Source organism: Triticum urartu, chromosome 5 (genome assembly GCF_003073215.2).
Source record: "Triticum urartu cultivar G1812 chromosome 5, Tu2.1, whole genome shotgun sequence".
Classification (NCBI taxonomy): Eukaryota; Viridiplantae; Streptophyta; class Magnoliopsida; order Poales; family Poaceae; genus Triticum; species Triticum urartu.
Genome location: NC_053026.1, coordinates 169155644 through 169176313, shown reverse-complemented (window position 1 = coordinate 169176313; position 20670 = coordinate 169155644). Strand labels below are relative to the sequence as shown.

The following is a 20670-nucleotide window of genomic DNA, read 5'->3' as shown; positions in this document are numbered from 1 at the left end:
GCCACTTTATGGTTAATGAAGATATTGTCTCGGGGCATAATTTTTTTGAATGAGGTATTGGGGTGGATAAAGCTAAAGTTTATGCAATCGAGAAAATGCCATGTCCTAAAGATATTAAAGGTATTCGTAGTTTCCTTGGTCATGCTAGTTTCTATAGGAGGTTTATTAAAAACTTCTCTAAAATTTCTAGGCCTCTTACAAATATTTTACAAAAGGATGTTCCATTTGTTTTTTATGATGATTGTGTAGAAGCCTTTGAAACACTTAAGAAAGCCTTAACTTATGCACCTATAGTTCAACCACCTGACTGGAACTTGCCTTTTGAAATTATGTGTGATGCTATTGCTTATGCTTTTGGTGCGGTACTAGGACAGAGAGTTGATAAGAAATTAAATGTTATCCATTATGCTAGCAAAACTCTAGACAGTGCCCAAAGAAATTATGCTACTACTGAAAAATAATTTTTAGCAATTGCATTTGCTTGTGATAAATTCAGATCTTACATTATTGATTCCAAAGTAATTGTTCACACTGATCATGCTGCTATAAAATACATTATGGAAAAGAAAGATGCTAAACCTAGACTCATTAGGTGGGTTCTCTTGCTACAAGAATTTGATTTACATATCACCGATAGGAAAGGAGTTGAGAACCCCATAGTTGATAACTTGTCTAGGTTAGAAGATATTCTTTATTACCCACTACCTATTGATGATAGCTTTCCTGATGAACAAGTAGCTGCAATAAATGTTTCTCACAATTGTGGCACCCCGGCTCAGAGAAACCAGTTTACCTTGCATTGCCAGCCCAGAGATCTTGTCTTCTCGCAATACACAACATCTTGGTACAGAAAGCAACCACTTTATTGATGCTAGCGGAACATAGTTCATATTACAACAAGTTGTGAGGCCAAGCGGCACACACGGTGTGGCTGAAGAATATGTACATTATTTAGTGAACATAAAGGGGCCTCGATCATGACAACTATGCGGCAGCGGAACGACGACAAAGCGGGACTCCATAGCACATGGACACCGATGTGGACACGATCTAGACTCGGAAAGCACTCCTATCCAACGAGACTTTCCTGAAAGCTGGCATGACACGCCAGGTCACCAATTGAATAATTAATGCAAAATCATACTTGGGATGCAGTGATCATGATCTCGTGACTTAAGTCCCTCGGAGTTACTTACCAAATGGTGATCCCTCTTGGACCACAAACTGACCAACATCTTGGTCTTTAATCGGGTTACCTCGTAACCAAACAGTGATCGTACTCGAATCACAAACTGGCCAACAACTTGGCCTCCAGCATCAAGATGATTTCTCGACCATCCTCTCTTCAACCGTGCAAGGTTATTATCTTAGTGTGCATAATTATTAAAATGTTGATCCATGCTGTGACCTACTTTCGAGCTTGTCCGTAACCATGGACTCGGTTATCGATAGATTTAATACACTCTGCAGAGGTAGTGCACTGTACCCACACCACGGAACCCATGGTCTCGCACTCCCATTCGGGTGGACCAATGGCATTCCGACAGAACCCCACCATTGCCATGACACTCTCCCGGCCACTCTGACTCACTCCCCACTGGGCAAAGTCATGGGTGGCCCAGTGCCTACCAAAGACACCAACGGCCACAGTCATGGCAAAACATAAACGGTCCCAAATGGGGACAAGGTACCATAACAACAACGGGCACACAAGGTCATGTCTGCTTACCGGGCTAGAGTAATGCACGCCCATAACCTTCCCTCATTGGAGGTACCGACCAGAGGCATGACAACAGACCGAATAAAGGCCTTCCCACCAAGGCAAATGTGGTTGCACTAGGGAAAATCTCGATTCAGTGGCACCATGACCCAATAAACGATATGTTCAAGTTGAGTTATTATCAGGTTCAACTTAAAGTGAAAGTTACCGGTGTCATGATATGCCATGAAAATTCAACACTAATAACTGGGTCAGCTTCATCAAATACTAAGCATATATCTCAATAACTCACAACACCTCTCTGGTTATGTTCATTTAGCAAATTAACCATGACAATATCTTAGCATAATTCTATTCTCACTCAAGAAAATATTAAGCCAACTAATTCCTTTTTCATAAACATATTACTTCTTCATAATCAAATATTACTTCTAATGACTTAAACTAACTTAGTTGGTTGTAAACTTCTGTAGACAAAACATATCAACTTAAACAAGCATCCAACAGAATATATATATATATACATATATATATTAGTGAATTAAATGCATGAATTAAATCATTTGTTCAAGTTCGAAAAATCACAAATATTGCAATGACACCATCAAAATGTTGTTGTGGCTTGCCTTAGTGCACATGAGGGTCACACTCCTCGTGGTGATCCTCAAGACAAGCTTCACCTTCTGGAAACAATTATAAACACAAAAAGAAAACATCAAGAACCACTATGAAATTCACCAGAAAATCTATACAGCAGAGAAAAATCTCATTTTTGGTGAGCTGCTAGATCTTTTCATTAAGAAGACAATGCAAAAAGAATCAATCCATTTGGACTTATGATTAAAAAGTTGTGGCCGTTTGAAGCTCTCTGGAATAATTTGAATTTGATTTAAATAAAACAGAACTAGGGGGTGACGTCGAAGGCGTAAACCCCGCGGGGAGCCTCCACTCATACCGCTTCGGGCGCGGCCAGAGTGGCTGACAGCGCGCCCTGCCAGTCAGGTGAGAGGGAGGGGGAGAGGGAAACAGAGCACGGCGAAGCTTCGCCGGAGCACACGCCGTCGAGGAGGGCGTCTTGGCACGAGCTAGAGGGATGGATCGAAAGAGAAGACGAAGGCGCACCTGCCCGTACCCGTAGATTAGCTAGGGGTGGTCGGACGGCGTCGGAACGGGCCTCTCCAGCGGCGACAGAGAACGGAGGTCGCCGGAGTTGGGGCTGACGGCGACCAGAGGCTGCACCAGTGGTCCCAACCGGGTCGGTTGGCACCACTGAAGCACGACGGAGGCTCTGGAAGAGTAGCCCGAGCTTGGGAGGGGCTGGAGCTGCGGGGACGACCTGAGGGGATCGCCGGCGAGCTCGAGCTCGGCGATGGCGGCCCGAGGCCTGCCCGGCCGGTCCACGGCTTCCTATTGGTTTGTGGAGTGTGTGAGAGGGCTTGGGGATGCTCGAGAGGGATGGGGAGGGCTGTATTTATAGCCGAACAAGGTGAGGGGTTCGGGCTCCGCCGGAGGACACCTGGACATGGCGCCCGTGACGAACGGCGTTAGTGAGCGAGGGGGAAGGCGACGCAGCTCACGCGGGCACTGTGAGTGGGCGGAGACGAGCACATGAACGAGGGGGTGCCAATGAACACAGTGTGCAGCACACTGTTGGGTTGGCCGGACCGCGCCCGTGCTCCCTACGGCGAGTTCCGGCGTCGGCGAGTGCCGGGAGGGACTTAATGGAGTAGAGACAGGGATCGTGGCGAGGTTTGGCGAGGTGCGGCAGGCGGGGAAGCGAGCCCGCGCCGAACAGAGCGCTCGGCGGCACTCAGAGCGCGGCGACTAGCGGGTTGGCACCGTGCACACGTGTGGTCACCGCGTGAACTTCGGCATAAAGCCACAGCTGGCCCCAATTTCATGTCTGGGCGTTGTCCTTAGTGTTTTAGGTAGAGCCAATGCTTGGATTCGAGCTCAGGTGCATTAAGATGGAATTTCACTACAAGGTAAGTTTCTGGTCAGTAACTTTGAGAGCTTACTATGGTCAAAATACAAAGAGTTGGGAGCTGAGCTTTGGAGGTTAGCAATCATCTAGGAGGGTGGTGATGCACAAGAAAATTCAGCATCAGTGGAACAAGTAAAATGGTAGTTGCTGTAGAAACTACCATTTCTGTCCAGAACATAAAATATTTTCTCTAGCAAAGATATTCCAAAAAGTGATGCAATATTTTTTCTCAGGAAGGTATCCTAGGGTTCAAAGAATATTTGTGAATTTTCTCAGATTTTTGTGGGCAAGAAAAATAGGGGTTGCTTTGGAGCACAAGTGGCTGTTTAGGGTTTTAGAGGGAAAAATGAATATTTTTCATCTAAGAAAAATATTCACAATATTATTTGGAGATTGATGAGAGAAGAAGTGATGGCTAGAGAGAGAAATGAGTCACTTGGGTGAAAGTCAAGGTGGTGCCCAAGTGTTTAAGTCCAACTGAAGTGATTCAAACTCCAAATTGAAATCAAAACCAAATAAAATCAGAAAAAGAAGAGAGGGCAAAAACCAGGCTGTCACAAACCTCCCCCGCTTAGGATGAATCTCGTCCTCGAGATTCGGTTGCTCGGGAAAACAATTGTGGATAATGTGCCTTTAGAAATTCTTCTCGTTCCCAAGTGGCTTCTGCCTCTGTGTGATGCTCCCACTGAACCTAGTAAAACTTTCTTGTTTTACTACGAGTGACCCTTTCCATCTCATCCAAAATTCTGAATGGTCTCTCTTCATATGTTAAATCCTTAGCCAACTCTATTTATGTCACAGCAGTCTTTTTCTCGGGCAGCGATATACATCACCTCAACTGTGAGACATGGAACACATTGTGTACTTATGACAATTCTAGGGGCAGTTCCAACTGATATGCAATAGTACCCACCCTGGACATAATTGGGAATGGACCAATAAACCTGGGCGCCAATTTTCTGCGAGTCTGGAATCTCTTGAATCCTTTCATAGGAGTGACTCGGAGGTATACATGTTCTCCAGGTTCAAAATTGATTTGTCAGTGCTTTGCATCATAATAACTCTTCTGTCGAGATTTAGCCAATTGCAATCTGTCTCGGATTTCCTTGATTTGCTTTTCACCTTCCATCATGAGATCCGTTCCAAAAATACGGCTATCTCCAGTTTGATACCAATTCAATGGAGTGCGACACTTACGGCCATACAAAGCCTCATAGGGTGACATCTTTAGACTGGTCTAGAAACTACTGTTGTAGGAGAACTCGGCGTACGACAAACAGTCTTCCCATGTAGGTCCTTGGGCCAAGGCACAGGCCCGAAGCATATCTTCAAGTATTTGATTTACACGCTCAGTCTATCCATCGGTCCGAGGATGATAAGAGATACTATATTTTAGCGCTGTCCCCAAGGCTTGATGGAGGCGTGTCCAGAAAGCAGAGGTAAAAAGTGACCCGCGGTCGGAAGTGATTGTTCGCGGTGCTCCATGTAGACTGACTATTCTGGACACATACAGTTGTGCGAGCTGACCGGCTCGGTATGTAGTTTTGATGGGGATAAAATGAGCTACCTTGGTTAAGGTGTCCACTATGACCCATACTGCGTCATGGCCTCGTTGAGTCTTTGGTAGACTTGTGAAAAATTCCATGAAAAATTCATCCCACTTCCATTGTGAAACGGGCAATGGTTGGAGGAGTCCGGCTAGTTTCTGGTGTTCTGCCTTCAGTTCGTTGCATATGTCGCAACAGGCCACAAAGTAGGCAATGTCCTTCTTCATTCCATCCCACCAGAATATTTTTTGAAGGTCTTCGTACATTTTAGTACCCCCAGGGTGAATAGAATATGAAGATCTGTGTGCTTTTGACAGTATCCTCTTCCTTAAATCTTCTTGCCTGGGTACACAAATCCTTCCACGGAATCGTAGTGTACCTTGCCGATCCTTAGAAAAATCTGATGTCTGTCCTGCTAGCACACGCCGGGCATGTTTTTGTAAGATTGTGTCATTTGGCTGGGCCTTGCGGATGTCTTCCTCGAGGGTTGGAGTAACTTCCATATCAGCACCAACTATGACCCGGTTGAGCTGAGCAATCTCTTCTCGAAGTTCAGGAGGCAAGGATCCCATTATGATATTCAGTCTGACAGGCTTTCGGCTGAGTGCATCGGCAACCACGTTGGCGTTACCCAGGTGGTAATTAATTCCAAGATCATAGTACTTGACTAACTCAAGCCATCTTCGCTGGCGGAGATTTAAATCTGGCTGAGTAAATATGTACTTGAGACTTTTGTGGTCAGTAAATATTTGGCACCTCTTCCCAATGAGGTAGTGCCTCCAAATCTTTAGAGCATGAACCACCGCAGCTAATTCTAGATCATGAGTAGGATAGTTTCCTTCGTGGGGTCGTAGCTGTCATGATGCATATGCTACCACCTTGCCATCTTGCATAAGTACGCATCCAAGGCCCTGTCTGGAAGCGTCACAGTACACATCAAAGCTGTGGTAGATGTCTGGAAGAGTCAACACCGGTGCTATTGTCAACCGGATTTTCAGCTCATTGAAACTTTTCTCACAGTCCTCAGTCCATTCAAACTTCTTATCTTTCTTGAGCAATTCCGTCATTGGCTTGGCAATTTTAGAGAAGCCTTCAATGAAATGGCGATAGTATCCGGCTAATCCAAGGAAACTTCATATTTGCGATAGTGTTGTGGGTGCCAACCAATCGAGCACGTCCTTTACTTTGCTCGGGTCCATAGCTATACCTTCTGCAGAAAACACATGCCCAAGAAATCCAACTCGCTTGAGCCAAAACTCACATTTACTGAATTTGGCGTACAACTGATGGTCGCGAAGTCATTGTAATATGGCTCTGAGGTGTCCTTTGTGCTCTTCTTCACCTTTTGAGTATATGATAATGTCGTCGATGAAGACCACCAGAAATTTATCTAGGAATTCCATGAACACCTTGTTCATCATATGCATGAAGAAAGCAGGGGCATTGGTGAGGCCGAAGGACATAACGGTATATTCATAAAGACCGTACTGGGTAGTGAATGCGGTCTTAGGAATATCTTCCTTTTTAATCTTGAGTTGGTGGTATCCTGTCCTTAAATCAACCTTGGAAAATAACTTTGCCCCACTGAGTTGGTGACATCATCGATCCTGGGTAGTGGATATTTATTTTTGATGGTGACATCATTCAGCTGACTCTAATCCACACACATACGAAGACTACCATCTTTCTTATCCACAAATATAGTAGGTGATCCACATGGTGAAAGAGCTGGGACGGATGTATCCTTTCTGGAGTATCTCGTCAAGTTGTTTCTTTAGCTCCACTAATTTTGACGAAGGCATTCGATAATACTTCATGTATAACGGTGCGGTTCCGTGCACAAGATCTATTACGAACTCAAGCTCTCGATCTGGCGGCATGCCTGGCAGTTCTTCTGGGAATACATCGGGAAACTCACTGACCACAGGAATTAATTCCAATTCCCCAGCCACAGCGATGAAGACCATTTCTTTCTTGGGTATGCTCCTGCGGGCATAAAATTTTGTAGTCTACCCCTCTTGACTTGTCAAAGTGACTTCTCGGGTCACGCAATTAATGCATACTTGATAAACTTGACAAACTCAATGACTATCAAGGAAGTTGGAAAACGGACTCCGTTGATATTAATTTCCAGATTACGGCAGACCAGATTGCTTCTGAGCAAAGATCCCGGAGATTGTACTAGCATATTCTTGCTCAAAACCGAACAAGGAAATTTGTTTTGGGCAACAAAACTCCGTGAAATAAAAGAGTGGGAAGCCCCAGAGTCGAATAAAATAATGGCAGGTATGCTATTAATAGAAAACATACCAATGACGACTTCGGGGTTCTCTTGGGCTTCGTCTACGGAGAGGTGATTGACTTGCCCAGTGATGTTTTCTGGATAGGATATGACCCCATAAATTTGACTTGAGGCCTGAATGGAGGATTAGTCTTGCTGTTCTTGGGACACTGTCTGGCATAATGTCCGGTTTGCCCACAACTGAAACAAGAATTTTTGCGCTGGCACTCTTCTCGCACCGGATTGGTCAGTACATTCTTGACTTGTGTAGTAGTTTTGTTAACATTCTGCTGCAAATTGGGCTTGTACTCTACCTGATTATGCTGCCAGGTACAAGCCTTTTGCACTGCTTGCACTTCCTTCCTTGGCTCAAACTTGCGCTTGTGATCGTTATTTGCAGACTTATTGTCATGTATAAGCTTGTGCTCCCTTTCAGCAATGAGAGCCTTGTTTACCAGAGTTTGGAAATCAGGGAAGTCAAACATACTGAGGGTGCATCGGAGATGCTGGTTTAATCCCCCAAGAAACCTGTCAATCTTTCTTTCTTCGGTGGCCACATCATAAAGAGAGTAATGGGCCAAATGATTGAACTTATGCAAATATTCCCTCACGGACTGACTTCCTTGGAGGAGCACGAGGAATTCACGGCGCTTGACCTTCATAATTCCAAAAGGAATATGGTATTTACGGAAATGATCCTTGAATTTGCTCCAGGTGATTTCTTCACCAGCAGGCCACATGGCTTTTGCATTTTCCCACCATATGGCAGCAGCACCTTCAAGATAATGAGTTGCAAACAGGACTTTGTCATCCTCTTCAGTACGAGCAATCTCAAACTTCTTCTCAATGGTTCGTAACCAGTCATCTGCGTCCATGGGATTAATAACCTGACTGAAACTAGGAGGCTTGGTTCGTTGAAAATCTGACAGCTTGGAGTGATGATTGTTCTGATTTCCATTCTGTCCAACCATAGCTTGCACACTCCTTAATATTTCAATCAGATCATTATTCCTCCTTTCCTCAAACATACACATAATTTGATCAATGGATGGCGGATTTGGCGGTGGAGGCGGTGGTGGAACGTATGGCTCGGGGGAGTGTCCTGCCTGTCGTGCAGAACGACGAACAGGAACATCCTCACAAGCGTCGCTACTGCTGCCTCTTCGCGTCATCCTATTGTTTGTTTTTCCCAAGACAATGCATCCAAGATGAGCAACATCCAAAAAAATATAGTGGAGAAAAGCCAGTGACAAAAACCCGAAAGAAAACGAAATACGAACAAAGCACAGCGAATAAAAGAAAGTTCCAACATAATTATACATAGACTCATACATAAAAGAGAAATGACATGATAAGTTCGACTACTCTCATACATAGAAACAGAACAACATGACTCGTATGACTACATCGGTACATCAACCTGACGACTGTGGATACTCGAGTGCTCTAAAGCTCTGCTGGTGCTGTGGGGTCTTCTCCTGAAGCAGACTCGGATCCTAAACTGACGACGTTAACCGAGACCTCTGGGTTAAAGGTAACACGACGATGATGCCTCGAGGGCTCTCCCTCCGGAGCAGGTGCAGGATGAGGCTGGAGCATCTGGGCTACTGGGGTAGTGAGAAGGGAAACCCACTCAGCAGGAGCACTGAGAGGATTCACGGTTGAGGTGCCCGAGCTACTTGGAGGAGTAACTGGTGAAATAGGTGAACTAGAACTGGAGGGAATATAAGGAGTAAATCCCGTAGACGATGGAGTAGTGGAAGCTCTAGTAGCGGCTAAAGCAGTGCGAGCACGAGTCATCTCTCGAGCCAGCTCGTGAACCATAAGATAGCTAGCAGTGATATAACGAGAAAGGTGGCTAGCAGTACTATCAGACTCCAGATCAACGATAGGAAAACGGACACGACCATTGTCGTGCACGGAGGGATAGCAGTGGAAACCTGGATGGTTCTGCATTCGGACCTCGTTATAACGCAGCTCGACGAGGACCTCAAATGCAGCAAACTGGACAGCCTGAGAAGCAGTAGAAGCGAAACTGCTCATGGAGGTACGGATATAAGTGCTGGAAGATGAACTGGTGCGCAGAGTGACCACTGCGTGATACTCATACATTGAGTCTGCTAGACGCTCCCGGTACACACGATAGACTGGATCGTCACCGAGGGGGTACAGCCGATGCCACACGTTACAGAGGAGATGCGGCACGTGTACGGCATCAGCTGCAACTGTCACGGATACGGCACCAGAGCCATCTACACCACCAGCCATTAGTAGGTTAGAATAAAGATAAACGAGCACATGCAATGCAACAATCAGCTACAAGCACTATCGGCACTCAACTTATACCCTGAATAATGTCCAGTTAACACGTTGGCAGCCTAGCGTGTCCAACAGTCAGCGGGGCTCTGATACCAAGCGTTGTGGCACCCCGGCTCAGAGCAATCGGTTTACCTTGCATTGCCAACTTAGAGATCTTGTCTTCTGGCAATACACAACATCTTGGTACAGAAAGCAACCGCTTTACTGATGCTAGTGGAACATAATTCATATTACAACAAGTTGCGAGGCCAAGCGGCACACACGGTGCGGCTGAACAATATGTACATTATTTAGTGAACATAAAGGGGCCTTGATCATGACAACTATGCGGCAGCGTAATGACGACGAAGCGGGACTCCATAGCATAGGGACACCGATGTGGACACGATCTAGACTCGGACTGCATTCTTTCCAACGAGACTTCCCTGAAAGCTGGCATGACACGCCAGGTCAGTACATTGAATGTACTTGCAAGCTCACAACAAGTATAAACATAATGAAAAACAATATATGATAATTAGCCAATTGAATCATTAATGCAAAATCATACTTCAGATGCAGTGATCATGATCTCGTGACTTAAGTCCCCCAGACTTACTTACCAAACGGTGATCCCTCTTGGACCACAAACTGACCAACATCTTGGTCTTTAATCGGGTTACCTCGTAACCAAACAGTGATTGTACTCGAATCACAAACTGGCCAACAACTTGGCCTCCAACATCAAGATGATTTCTCAACCATCCTCTCTTGAACCACGCAAGGTTATTATCATAGTGTACATAATTATTTAAACATTGATCCATGGAGTGACCTACTTTTGAGCTTGTTCGTAACCGTGGACACGGCTATTGATAGATTTAATACACTCTGCAGAGGTAGCGCACTGTACCCACACCACAGAAACCATGGCCTCGCACTCCCATTCGGGTGGACCAATGGCATTCCGACAGAACCCCTCCATTGCCATGACACTCTTCCGGCCACTCCGACTCACTCCTCACTGGGCGAAGTCATGCGTGGCCCCGTTCCTACGAAAGACACCAACGGCCACCGTCGTGGCAAAACAAAATGGTCCCAAACAGGGACAAGGTACCATAACAACAACGGGCACACAAGGTTATGTCTGCTTACCGGGCCAGGGTAACGCACGCCCATAACCTTCTCTCATTGGAGGCACCAACCAGAGGCATGACAATAGACCGAATAAAGGCCTTCCCACAAAGGCAAATGTGGTTGCACTGGGGAAAATCTCGGTTCAGTGGCACCATGACCCGATCAACGATATGTTCAGGTTGAGTTATTATCAGGTTCAATTTAAAATGAAAGTAACCGGTGTCTATTATGATAACACCCTTAAGAGTCTTATTATGATAACACTAGGGGTTATTCTGATAACACATGTGCAAACACCTCGCGAGCTCCACCGAACCGAAAAAAAAACTACCCAAGCCCCACGTACAAACTTATCCATTCCCCACCCCACCACCCCACACCAAACCCACCCGCCTTCTCGGGTCGAACCCCACCCCCGACCACCTCCCACCCTGCAGCGGTGCCCCCATCCCCGACCACCTTCCACCCCGCGGCGCCTACTTCTCCCCTTCCCAGTGGATCCCGGCCCAGCGGCGGGGAACTGCTCTGGCCAACTTTCTCGCCCCCCTGCGCCGCTGCCCACCCCGCATTGTGCGCCGCCGCCCGCACCGACCACCAACCTGCTCTGCATCTGCCTCAGTCTGGCGATATACCTCAGATCCAGCTCTCCCTCACGCTGCTGGTGAGATTCACCTCGCCGGATCCAGTGGCTGAGGCCACAGATCGTTCGATCCCGAGCGGATCTGTCGATGTGAGCCGCGAGAAAACAACACCGTTTGGTGCACGTGGTGGAGCAGCTCCACCACGACGACCATGGCGGAGAGCCAGGCCCGGCGCAGTGCCCTCCTCTCGATGCCGCCTCTCACCCCCCGTTCAATGCGTCGGTGTTGTGGGTGTCTTCCTTGCCGTGATATTTTTTGTCCACATGGGCCATCGGCTTGCCTCCTGATGTGTCATCGGCGGCCTTGATTGTGGTGCTTCTCCAGGGACCCCGGTGGCCTCGAGTGAACTGCAGCGGAGTCGCCCGGGATTGGCTACCCATCAGCAAGCGAATCTGGAGGCCCCAAGTTGCCGGCGGCAAAGCTCTGGATCGAGTCGAGCCGCTAGCCGTCTCATCCGCCACTGGAGCAGCACGACCTTGCCGGTGCAGTGCACCGCGACTCCCACGTTCAGTGCAGTGGGTGTGTACCCCTCCTCCCCTTGCAGTCCAGCCGCCCTTGGCTTGCAGTGCGCTGGCACGCGCGTTGCCGTGCAGTTCATTGACGCATTTCCCTGACTTTTTTGTTTCCTGCTATTCCACTGAAGTGTGCCTCGCCTTCGTCCAGTTCCCTTTGCCTTAAGGTGTTTTTCAAAGGGATACCAAAAAAGAGGTTCAAACGGCGTGCAATATACGGTGGAGCGCTGCTACACTCCGCTGTCGAGCGACAGCCACAAAACGATGCCAGCATGCAGTTCGGTACCAAACGCGATGCACCCCGGGCATGAGAGTTCCTTCGGGCATCAACTTGAAGTGCACATGGTGTGAGAGTGGTGTGCAGTTTGATAGATGGTGTGGTGCGGTGTGCACGGGCACGTTCCCGTGCAGTGCAGCATGCGGGTTCTTACAGTGCGGAAACATCGGTGTTGTATGTATGTCGTTGGCTCATCATGCAATTTACTCGACGCTCTTGTGGAGTGCACAACCCATCTGCTTGCAGTTTCGCTGGCCGCGCGTGCAGTCTGCCACCCGTCCGGCACATGCGTGCAGTACATTTTTTATGAAAAAGTTGGGGGACGTTGTTCACTCCATCCATGTTTTGCATTTTTGGAGATCTTTTTTTGAAAAGTGCACTCAGTTTGTATAAAAAAGAATGATGTTTCATTACCCCTATGTATGAAGTGCATTTTGTTTCGTGTGTTTAAAAAATTAGTCGACTACATTAACACCTGCAGTGTGTTTGGTCCTCGGATGTGGTTCACTTTTGAGAGTGATGAGGTTCACTTGTGCACAACATGGAAAATACGAAAACTTAGCGAAACAAAAAAAATAGTAATGTGGTTCACTTCAATATATGTCGCGGTTCTCTCGCCCTCGTCTCTGTGGTCCACTCTGATTAATAAAAAATGTTGAAAAAAGACAACAAAAACTCGTTTGAGAAAATTTACATGCGACAAAAAGAAACCATGAAGTTCGCTCGATTGTGCGATGTAGTGTGGTTTTCAATCTGAAGTAGTGCATTCTTAAAGTTTACATCCAACAAAAAGATACCATGAAGTTCCCTCGACTGTGTCATGCAGTGCGGCTTTCAATCTGAAGTAGTGCATTCTTAAAGTTTACATCCGACAAAAAGAAACCATGAAGTTCCCTCGACTATGTCATGCAGTGCGGTTTTCAATTTGAAGTAGTACATTCTTAAAGTTTACATCCGACAAAAAGAAACCATGGAGTTCGCTCGACTGTGTGATGCATTGTAGTTTTCGATTTGAAGCAGTGCATTCTTCTCTCTGATGAAGTACCCATGTCGATTTGGGTATCGCGAAAAACAGAGTGTCCGCATTTCGGTAAATTTAAAACTGCTCTTAAACTGTAAGTAATTAGAGAGTGTTCTACATGAAAAAGTTGCGTCTCGTCAATATCTTTCCAACAGCACATCATTTGAATCATTTCGATGACCGGTTTGTAAAAATTTCGCGAAAAATGGCCGCTGCCACTTGTCGTCCGCTGCACGATTTTCAAACTTAACTTAAAACTGTAAGGAATCTCAAAACTATTACTACATATGAAGGTTGCACCTTGTCCATAGCATTCCAACGACGTATTACACGCCTCGTTTCGACAAACGGTTCAAAAACTAGAGTGAAAACAATACCGAAAATTGCAAAAAATTCAAAAAACGTAATTCTGCGATTTAGTAAATTTAAAACTGCTCTTGAACCGTAACAAATTAGAGAAAATAATAGATATGAAAAAGATGCACCTCGATGATATCTTTCCAACGGCGTATCATTTGCCTTATTCCGATGAGCGGTTTAGAAAAATTCACGAAAATACGCTCGCTGCCACTCGTCATCCGCCGCACCATTTTTGAAACTGCTCTTAAACCGAGAGGAATCTCGAAAAGTGTTCAACATGGAGAAATTGCACCTAATCAATAGCTTTTCAACGGTATATTATACGCCTCGTTCCAATAAACGATTGATAAATTAGAGCGAAAACAGTATCGGAAAAACACTGTGTGCAGTTTTTTTCGACACGAAGTTCACTCGTGTGAATACTGCAGCACACTTGGTTCAAACAATGACGTGCATTTGCATTGAGCGTGCAGTGCGGAAGTGTTATCAGAATAACTATTCTGATAATATTAGCAGAATAGATCGGCTATATATATAGATCATCGGAAATAACTGGGTCAACTTCATCAAATACTAAGCATAGATCTCAATAACTGACAACACCTCTCTGGTTATGTTCATTTAGAAAATTAACCATGACAATATCTTAGCATAATTCTTTTCTCACTCAAGAAAATATTAAGCCAACTAATTCCTTTTTCATAAACATATTACTTCTTCATAATCAAATAGTACTCCTAATGACTTAAACTAACGTAGTTAGCTGTAAACTTCTGTAGACTAAACATATCAACTTAAACAAGCATCCAACAATATATATATATATATTTTAGTGAATTAAATGCATGAATTAAATCATTTGTTCAAGTTAAAAAAATCACAAATATTGCAATGACACCATGAAAATGTTGCTGTGGCTTGCCTTAGTGCAGATGAGGGTCACACTCCTCCTGGTGATCCTCAAGACAAGCTTCACCTTATGGAAACAATTATAAACACAAAAAGAAAACATCAAGAACTACTTCGAAATTCACCAGAAAATCTAGATAGCAGAGAAAAATCTCATTATTGGTGAGCTGCTAGACCTTTTTATTAAGAACACAATGCAAAAAGAATCAATTGATTGGACTTATGATTAAAAAGTTGTGGCAGTTTGAAGCTCTCTGGAATAATTTGAATTTCATTTAAATAAAACAAAACTGGGGGGTGACGTCGAAGGCGTAAACCCCGCGAGGCGCCTCCACTCGTACCGCTTCGGGCGTAGCCAGAGTGGCTGACAGCGGGGCCCGCCAGTCATGTGAGAGGAAGGGGAGAGGGAAACATAGCAAGGCAGAGCTTCGTCGGAGCTCAGGTCGGCGAGGAAGGCGTCTTGGCCCGAGCTAAAGGGATGGATTGGAAGAGAAGACGAAGGCGCACCTGCCCGTACCCATGGATTAGCTAGGGGTGGTCGGACGACATCAGAACGGGCGTCTCCAGCGGCGACAGAGAGCGGGGGTCACCGGAGTTGGGGCTAACGGCGACCAGAGGCTGCACCAGTGGCCCCAACCGGGTCGGACGGCACCACGGAAGCACGGCGGAGGCTCTGGAAGAGTAACCCGAGCTTGGGAGGGGCTGCAGCTGCAGGGACGACCCGAGGGGATCGCCGGCGAGGTTGAGCTCGGGGACGGCGGCCCGAGGCCTGCCCGGCGGGGCTACGGCTTCCTACTAGTTTGTGGAGTGTGTGAGAGGGCTTTGTAATGCTCGAGAGGGCTGGGGAGGGCTGTATTTATAGCCGAGCGATGTGAGGGGTTCAGGCTCTGCCGGAGGACACCTGGAGATGGCGTCCGACGAAGAACGGCATCAGTGAGCGAGGGGAAAGGCGACGCAGGTCACGCGGGCATTGTGAGCAGGCGGAGACGAGCACAGTAACGAGGGGGTGGCGACGAACACAGTGCGTGACACACTGTTGGGTTGGCCGGACCGCGCCCGTTCTCGCTGCGGCGAGCTTCGGCGTCGGTGAGCGCCATGAGGGAGTTAATGGAGTAGAGACCGGGATGGTGGCGAGGTTTGGCGAGGTGCGGCAGGCGGGGAAGTGAGCACGCGCCGAATAGAGAACTCGATGGCACTCGGAGCTCGGCGACTAGCGGGTTGGCACTGTGCACATGCGTGGTCACCGCGTGAACTTCGGCATAGAGCCACGGATGGCCCCAATTTCATGTCTGGCATGTAGTCCTTGGTGTTTTGGGTAGAGCCAATGCTTGGATTCAAGCTCAGGTGCAGTAAGATGGATTTTCACTACAAGGTAAGTTTCTGGACAATAACTTTGAGAGCTTACTATGGTCAAAATACTAAGATTTGGGAGCTGATATTTGGAGGTTAGCAATCATCTAGGAGGGTGGTGATGCACAAGAAAATTCAGCAGCATTGGAGCAAGTAAAATGGTAGTTGCTGTAGAAACTACCATTTCTGTCCAGAACAGAAAATATTTTCTATAGCAAAAATATTCCAAAAGGCGATGAAATATTTTTGCTCAGGAAGGTATCCTAGGGTTCAAAGAATATTTGTGAATTTTCGTAGATTTTTGTGGGCAAGAAAAATTGGGGTTGCTTTGGAGCACAAGTGGCTGGTTAGGGTTTTAGGGGGAAAAATGAATATTTTTCATTTAAGAAAAATATTCATAATATTATTTTGAGGTTGATCAGAGAAGAAGTGATGGCTAGAGAGAGAAATGAGTCACTTGGGTGAATGTCAAGGTGGTGCCCAAGTGTTTAAGTCCAACTGAAGTGATTCAAACTCCAAATTCAAATCAAAACCAAATAAAATCAGAAAAAGAAGAGAGGGAAAATACCAGGCTGTCACAATAATACTCCTTGGTATGCTGACTATGCCAATTATATTGTTTCTAAATTTATACCACCTAGTTTCACATGCTAAACAAAGAAAGAATTCTTCTATGATTTAAGACATTACTTTTGGGATGACCCACATCTTTATAAAGAAGGGGTAGAGCGAGGTATTATTAGACATTATGTACTTGAGCATGAACAGGAACAAATGCTACGGAAATGTCACTCTGAAGCTTATGGAGGATACCATGCGGGAGATAGAACTGCTCACAAGGTATTGCAATCTGGTTTTTACTGGCATACTCTTTTCAAGGATGCCCATAAGTTTGTTTTATCTTGTGATGAATGTCAAAGGATAGGTAATATTGGTAAGCGTCAGGAAATGCCTATGAATTATTCACTTGTTGCTGAACCATTTGATGTTTGGTGTTCTGGTTATATGGGACCTTTTCCTTCCTCTAATGGGTATACACATATTTTGGTTGCTGTGATTATGTTGCTAAGTGGATAGAAGCTATTCCAACTAGTAGTGCTGATCATAACACCTCCATTAAAATGCTTAAAGAAGTTATTTTCCCAAGGTTTGGAGTCCCTAGATATTTAATGATTGATGGTGGTTCACACTTTATTCATGGTGCTTTCTGTAAAATGCTTGCTAAGTATGATGTTAACCATAGAATTGCTTCACCCTATCATCCTCAATATAGTGGTCAAGTTGAACTTAGAAATAGAGAAATAAAATTACTATTACAAAAAAATGTCAATAGGTCCCAAAAAATTTGGTCTAAGAAATTGGACAATGCACTTTGGGCCTACATAACAACTTATGAAAATCCAATGGGCATGTCTCGTTATAAAATGGTTTATGGAAAAGCTTGTCATTTGCCTCTTGAGTTAGAACATAAAGCATATTGGGAAATTAAAGAAATCAATTATGATTTCAAACTTGCCGGTGAAAAGAGATTATTTGATATTAGCTCACTAGATGAATGGAGAACCCAAGCCTACGAAAATGCCAAGGTATTCAAAGAAAAAGTTAAACGGTGGAATGACAAAAGAATACAAAAGCGGGAATTCAAAGTTGGTGAACATGTTCTTTTATACAACTCTTGTTTTAGATTCTTTGCAGGGAAACTTCTTTCCAAATGGGAAGGACCTTATATTATCGAAGAGGTTTATCATTCTGGAGCCATTAAGATCAATAATGCCGAAGGCACTAATCCAAAGGTGGTCAATGGGCAAATAATTAAGCACTATATTTCAGGTACGCCTATTAATGTTGAAACCAATATTATCCAAACCATGACACCGGAGGAACACATAAAAGAAATCTTCCAGAATACACTCAAAACCCGTGAAAAAGAGGAGGTACATGATACCGGTAAGTATACAGACTCTGAAAAATCCGCAAAAATATTTTCTGTCAGTTTTGGAATATTAGAAAGATTAGGAAAATAAGAAACAACCAGGAAGGCAAACAAGGTGGGCATGATACACCAGGGCACGCCTGCCCTTTTTGGCGCTCCCTGGTGGGTTCTGCTCCCCTCGGGAACCTTCCCAGCTCCATTTTCCTCCCGTTTGCTTGTTCCCCAAGATAAAAAATCTTTATATACCCCCCGAACGTATTGGCCGCCATATCGCAAAGAAATCCTCTGTTCTTGTTTCATGCTATTTTTCTGACAGATATGAAAATATGTCGTCTCAAGATTCGGAGGGAGAGAGCCCTGTTTCTTACCAGCCTCTAGATCCAAATCTCTTTAAGGATACCTTTCCCTGTGTGCGGTTCATGGATGAGGAGGAGGAAATCGATCTAGAGGAGAAGGAGGATGCATCCTCAGATGAATATGAAGCCCCACTACCTCAACCTAGAGATCTTCACGTGGAGCTCAAGAAGCCAAACTTCCCCAATAGAGCAAACAAAATTAAAACCCAATCTATCCCTCCTCATTTCCTATAGTAAAGCAAGGCAGCATTATGGAAGAAGATATTAAGGCTTGAGCTGGAGAATGAGGATCCGAGGGAACATAATTTTAGCCTCCGACGCAAGCTGGATCAGTTTGCTACCACTTCGTCACCACCACCATCACCATCTTCCCCACTAAAGGAGACTTGAGTACATGGGTATGGGCACTCCCCTTGGCTTTTGCCAAGCTTGGGGAAATGCCCCAGTATTGTATCACCATCACTTTTATTTCCTTTACCTCTCATAGTTCGACCTTTAGTTATATTATGAATTAGTTCAATAAATTTTTAGCATAATCTATTTTTGAGTCTTAGTTTCGTGATCTATATATGTAATCGAGTGAGTGTTATATAATAAAGCTTAGTTTGAGTTTTGCTTCTTTACTTTTATGTTTCTATCAAGATAAAATAAAATAATGAAAAAGATCATATCCTAATCTTATATTAAGTAATGACATCACATAAGGAAAAGTATAAGTGGTAAAATTTGTTGAAAGTTGACAAACATAGCATTGGTGAATGATGCAATTCGTGAAAGAATTAATAAGGGAAGAGAAGATCCATATGCAAATACACTATCTTGGACATCTTTTATGATTGTGAGCTCTCATTAAATATTATATGCCAAAATTGTTGACGTGGGGCAAGGAAGACAACATAATGATCTATGTATTTTCATATTCACATAGAAGTTATATTGTCATAGATCCTTCAACATGTGGTGCTTGCCCAATATCTTTGCTAGCCAAAGATCCACACTAAGTAGAGATAATTGCCCGCCCAACCTTCTTCCTCTTCAGCAAGACTTCAATATTGTATCGTGAGTGTTGAATGAATACCTTCCTCGCCTCTTGACCATGTAGGTGGTTTGAGAGGTAATCATCGATGAACTGCTTTGAAAAGTACTGAAAACAAAGCTATGCATAAATCGCTGTTGTAAATTTTGAAATGGCGCGGGGTAAAAACAAGGTAAAAGAGTTGGTACCATACTATAGTTGACTGATGTCTTCTTCATTGTGCAAACAAAGATATTGCTATTATTCATCGCAAGTTTCATCATCATAACAATCTTTCCGAGTTTCTTGACTTGACTGATATTCATGGACATCTCATTTCCCCATATGCAAAATGGGTCGAACAGTGGGTCTAAGCCTCTGACAGCAGGACCTACATGTGCAAGACCAAATGGTAAGAAACCTAAATATTAGAATGATTCCTGCAACTGCACAATAATGTGCTATTAGCCAAAGGACCCTGCTTGAACAAACCTCGATGGTAAACCACAGTGTCTCCCATTGTTTCCCTTCAACACACATAAGGAAGATCTTGATCAGGTTAACTGAGAGTTGCCATACTATCAGTAGAGTATGTATTGAGTACAGCCAAATTCGATTGGTCTCACATGCATAACAATACAAAATTGTAACCACAACAAATGAAAATGAAATTGCAGAACTGAACCAAACAGTTAAATGGACAACAGACCAAATGAACCAAAATAGTTAACTGAGCACGACATTGTAGAAAAGAAACATGTACTAGAAGATACGACAGTTAACAAAACAAAGAATGCTTGAGAACAGTACTACGAAATGTAGCAATTGTTGGACCAAAGTGTTAACTGAACCTTACATTTCAGAGGACCAAACTGTTAACTGAACATCAGATTGCATATTAACATTACATAGGACAAATCACTAGAAGGCACTGGCGGTGGCCTCGAGAAAACATCACGAACTGTATTTTAAAGTAGACAACCGCGTGGCGGTGTCAACGGTGGCCTCGAAGACGAGGTGCTCCTACAAGATCTGGCGGTCAACACGCATGGCAGCCATAGCGACCTCATTCGCGCGTGCGGCCCCATGCTAATTAGCTCCATGTTATACTGTGTGTAAAATGGCTATGGGCGGTGCTTAATTGGAGGAGGGGTAGTGTTTTTGGTGGAAGGTGTCGCTCCGTCGGTCGGGGCATGTGGGACGGGAAAGGAGGAGGATGGTGTGGGTGGGGTGTGGATTACCTAACCATATCAACGAGGCCGCGCAGCAAGAAGAAGGGTCGGCGGTGAGGAGGCCGCGCAGCAAGAAGAAGGGTCGCCGGCGAGGAGG

At 44.9% G+C, this 20670-nt stretch overlaps 1 protein-coding gene across 1 annotated transcript; it reads left to right on the top strand.

Moving 5' to 3' along the window:
- Nucleotides 1-9476: 9476 nt before the first annotated feature.
- On the top strand, nt 9477-12632 carry LOC125506886 (proline-rich receptor-like protein kinase PERK2). The gene is made up of 4 exons (XM_048671600.1): nt 9477-9579; nt 11273-11835; nt 11933-12127; nt 12272-12632. Exons 1-4 carry the CDS (start codon nt 9477-9479, stop codon nt 12284-12286), a joined length of 876 nt encoding a protein of 291 aa, XP_048527557.1. The 3' UTR covers nt 12287-12632.
- The last annotated feature ends 8038 nt before the right edge of the window (nt 12633-20670 follow it).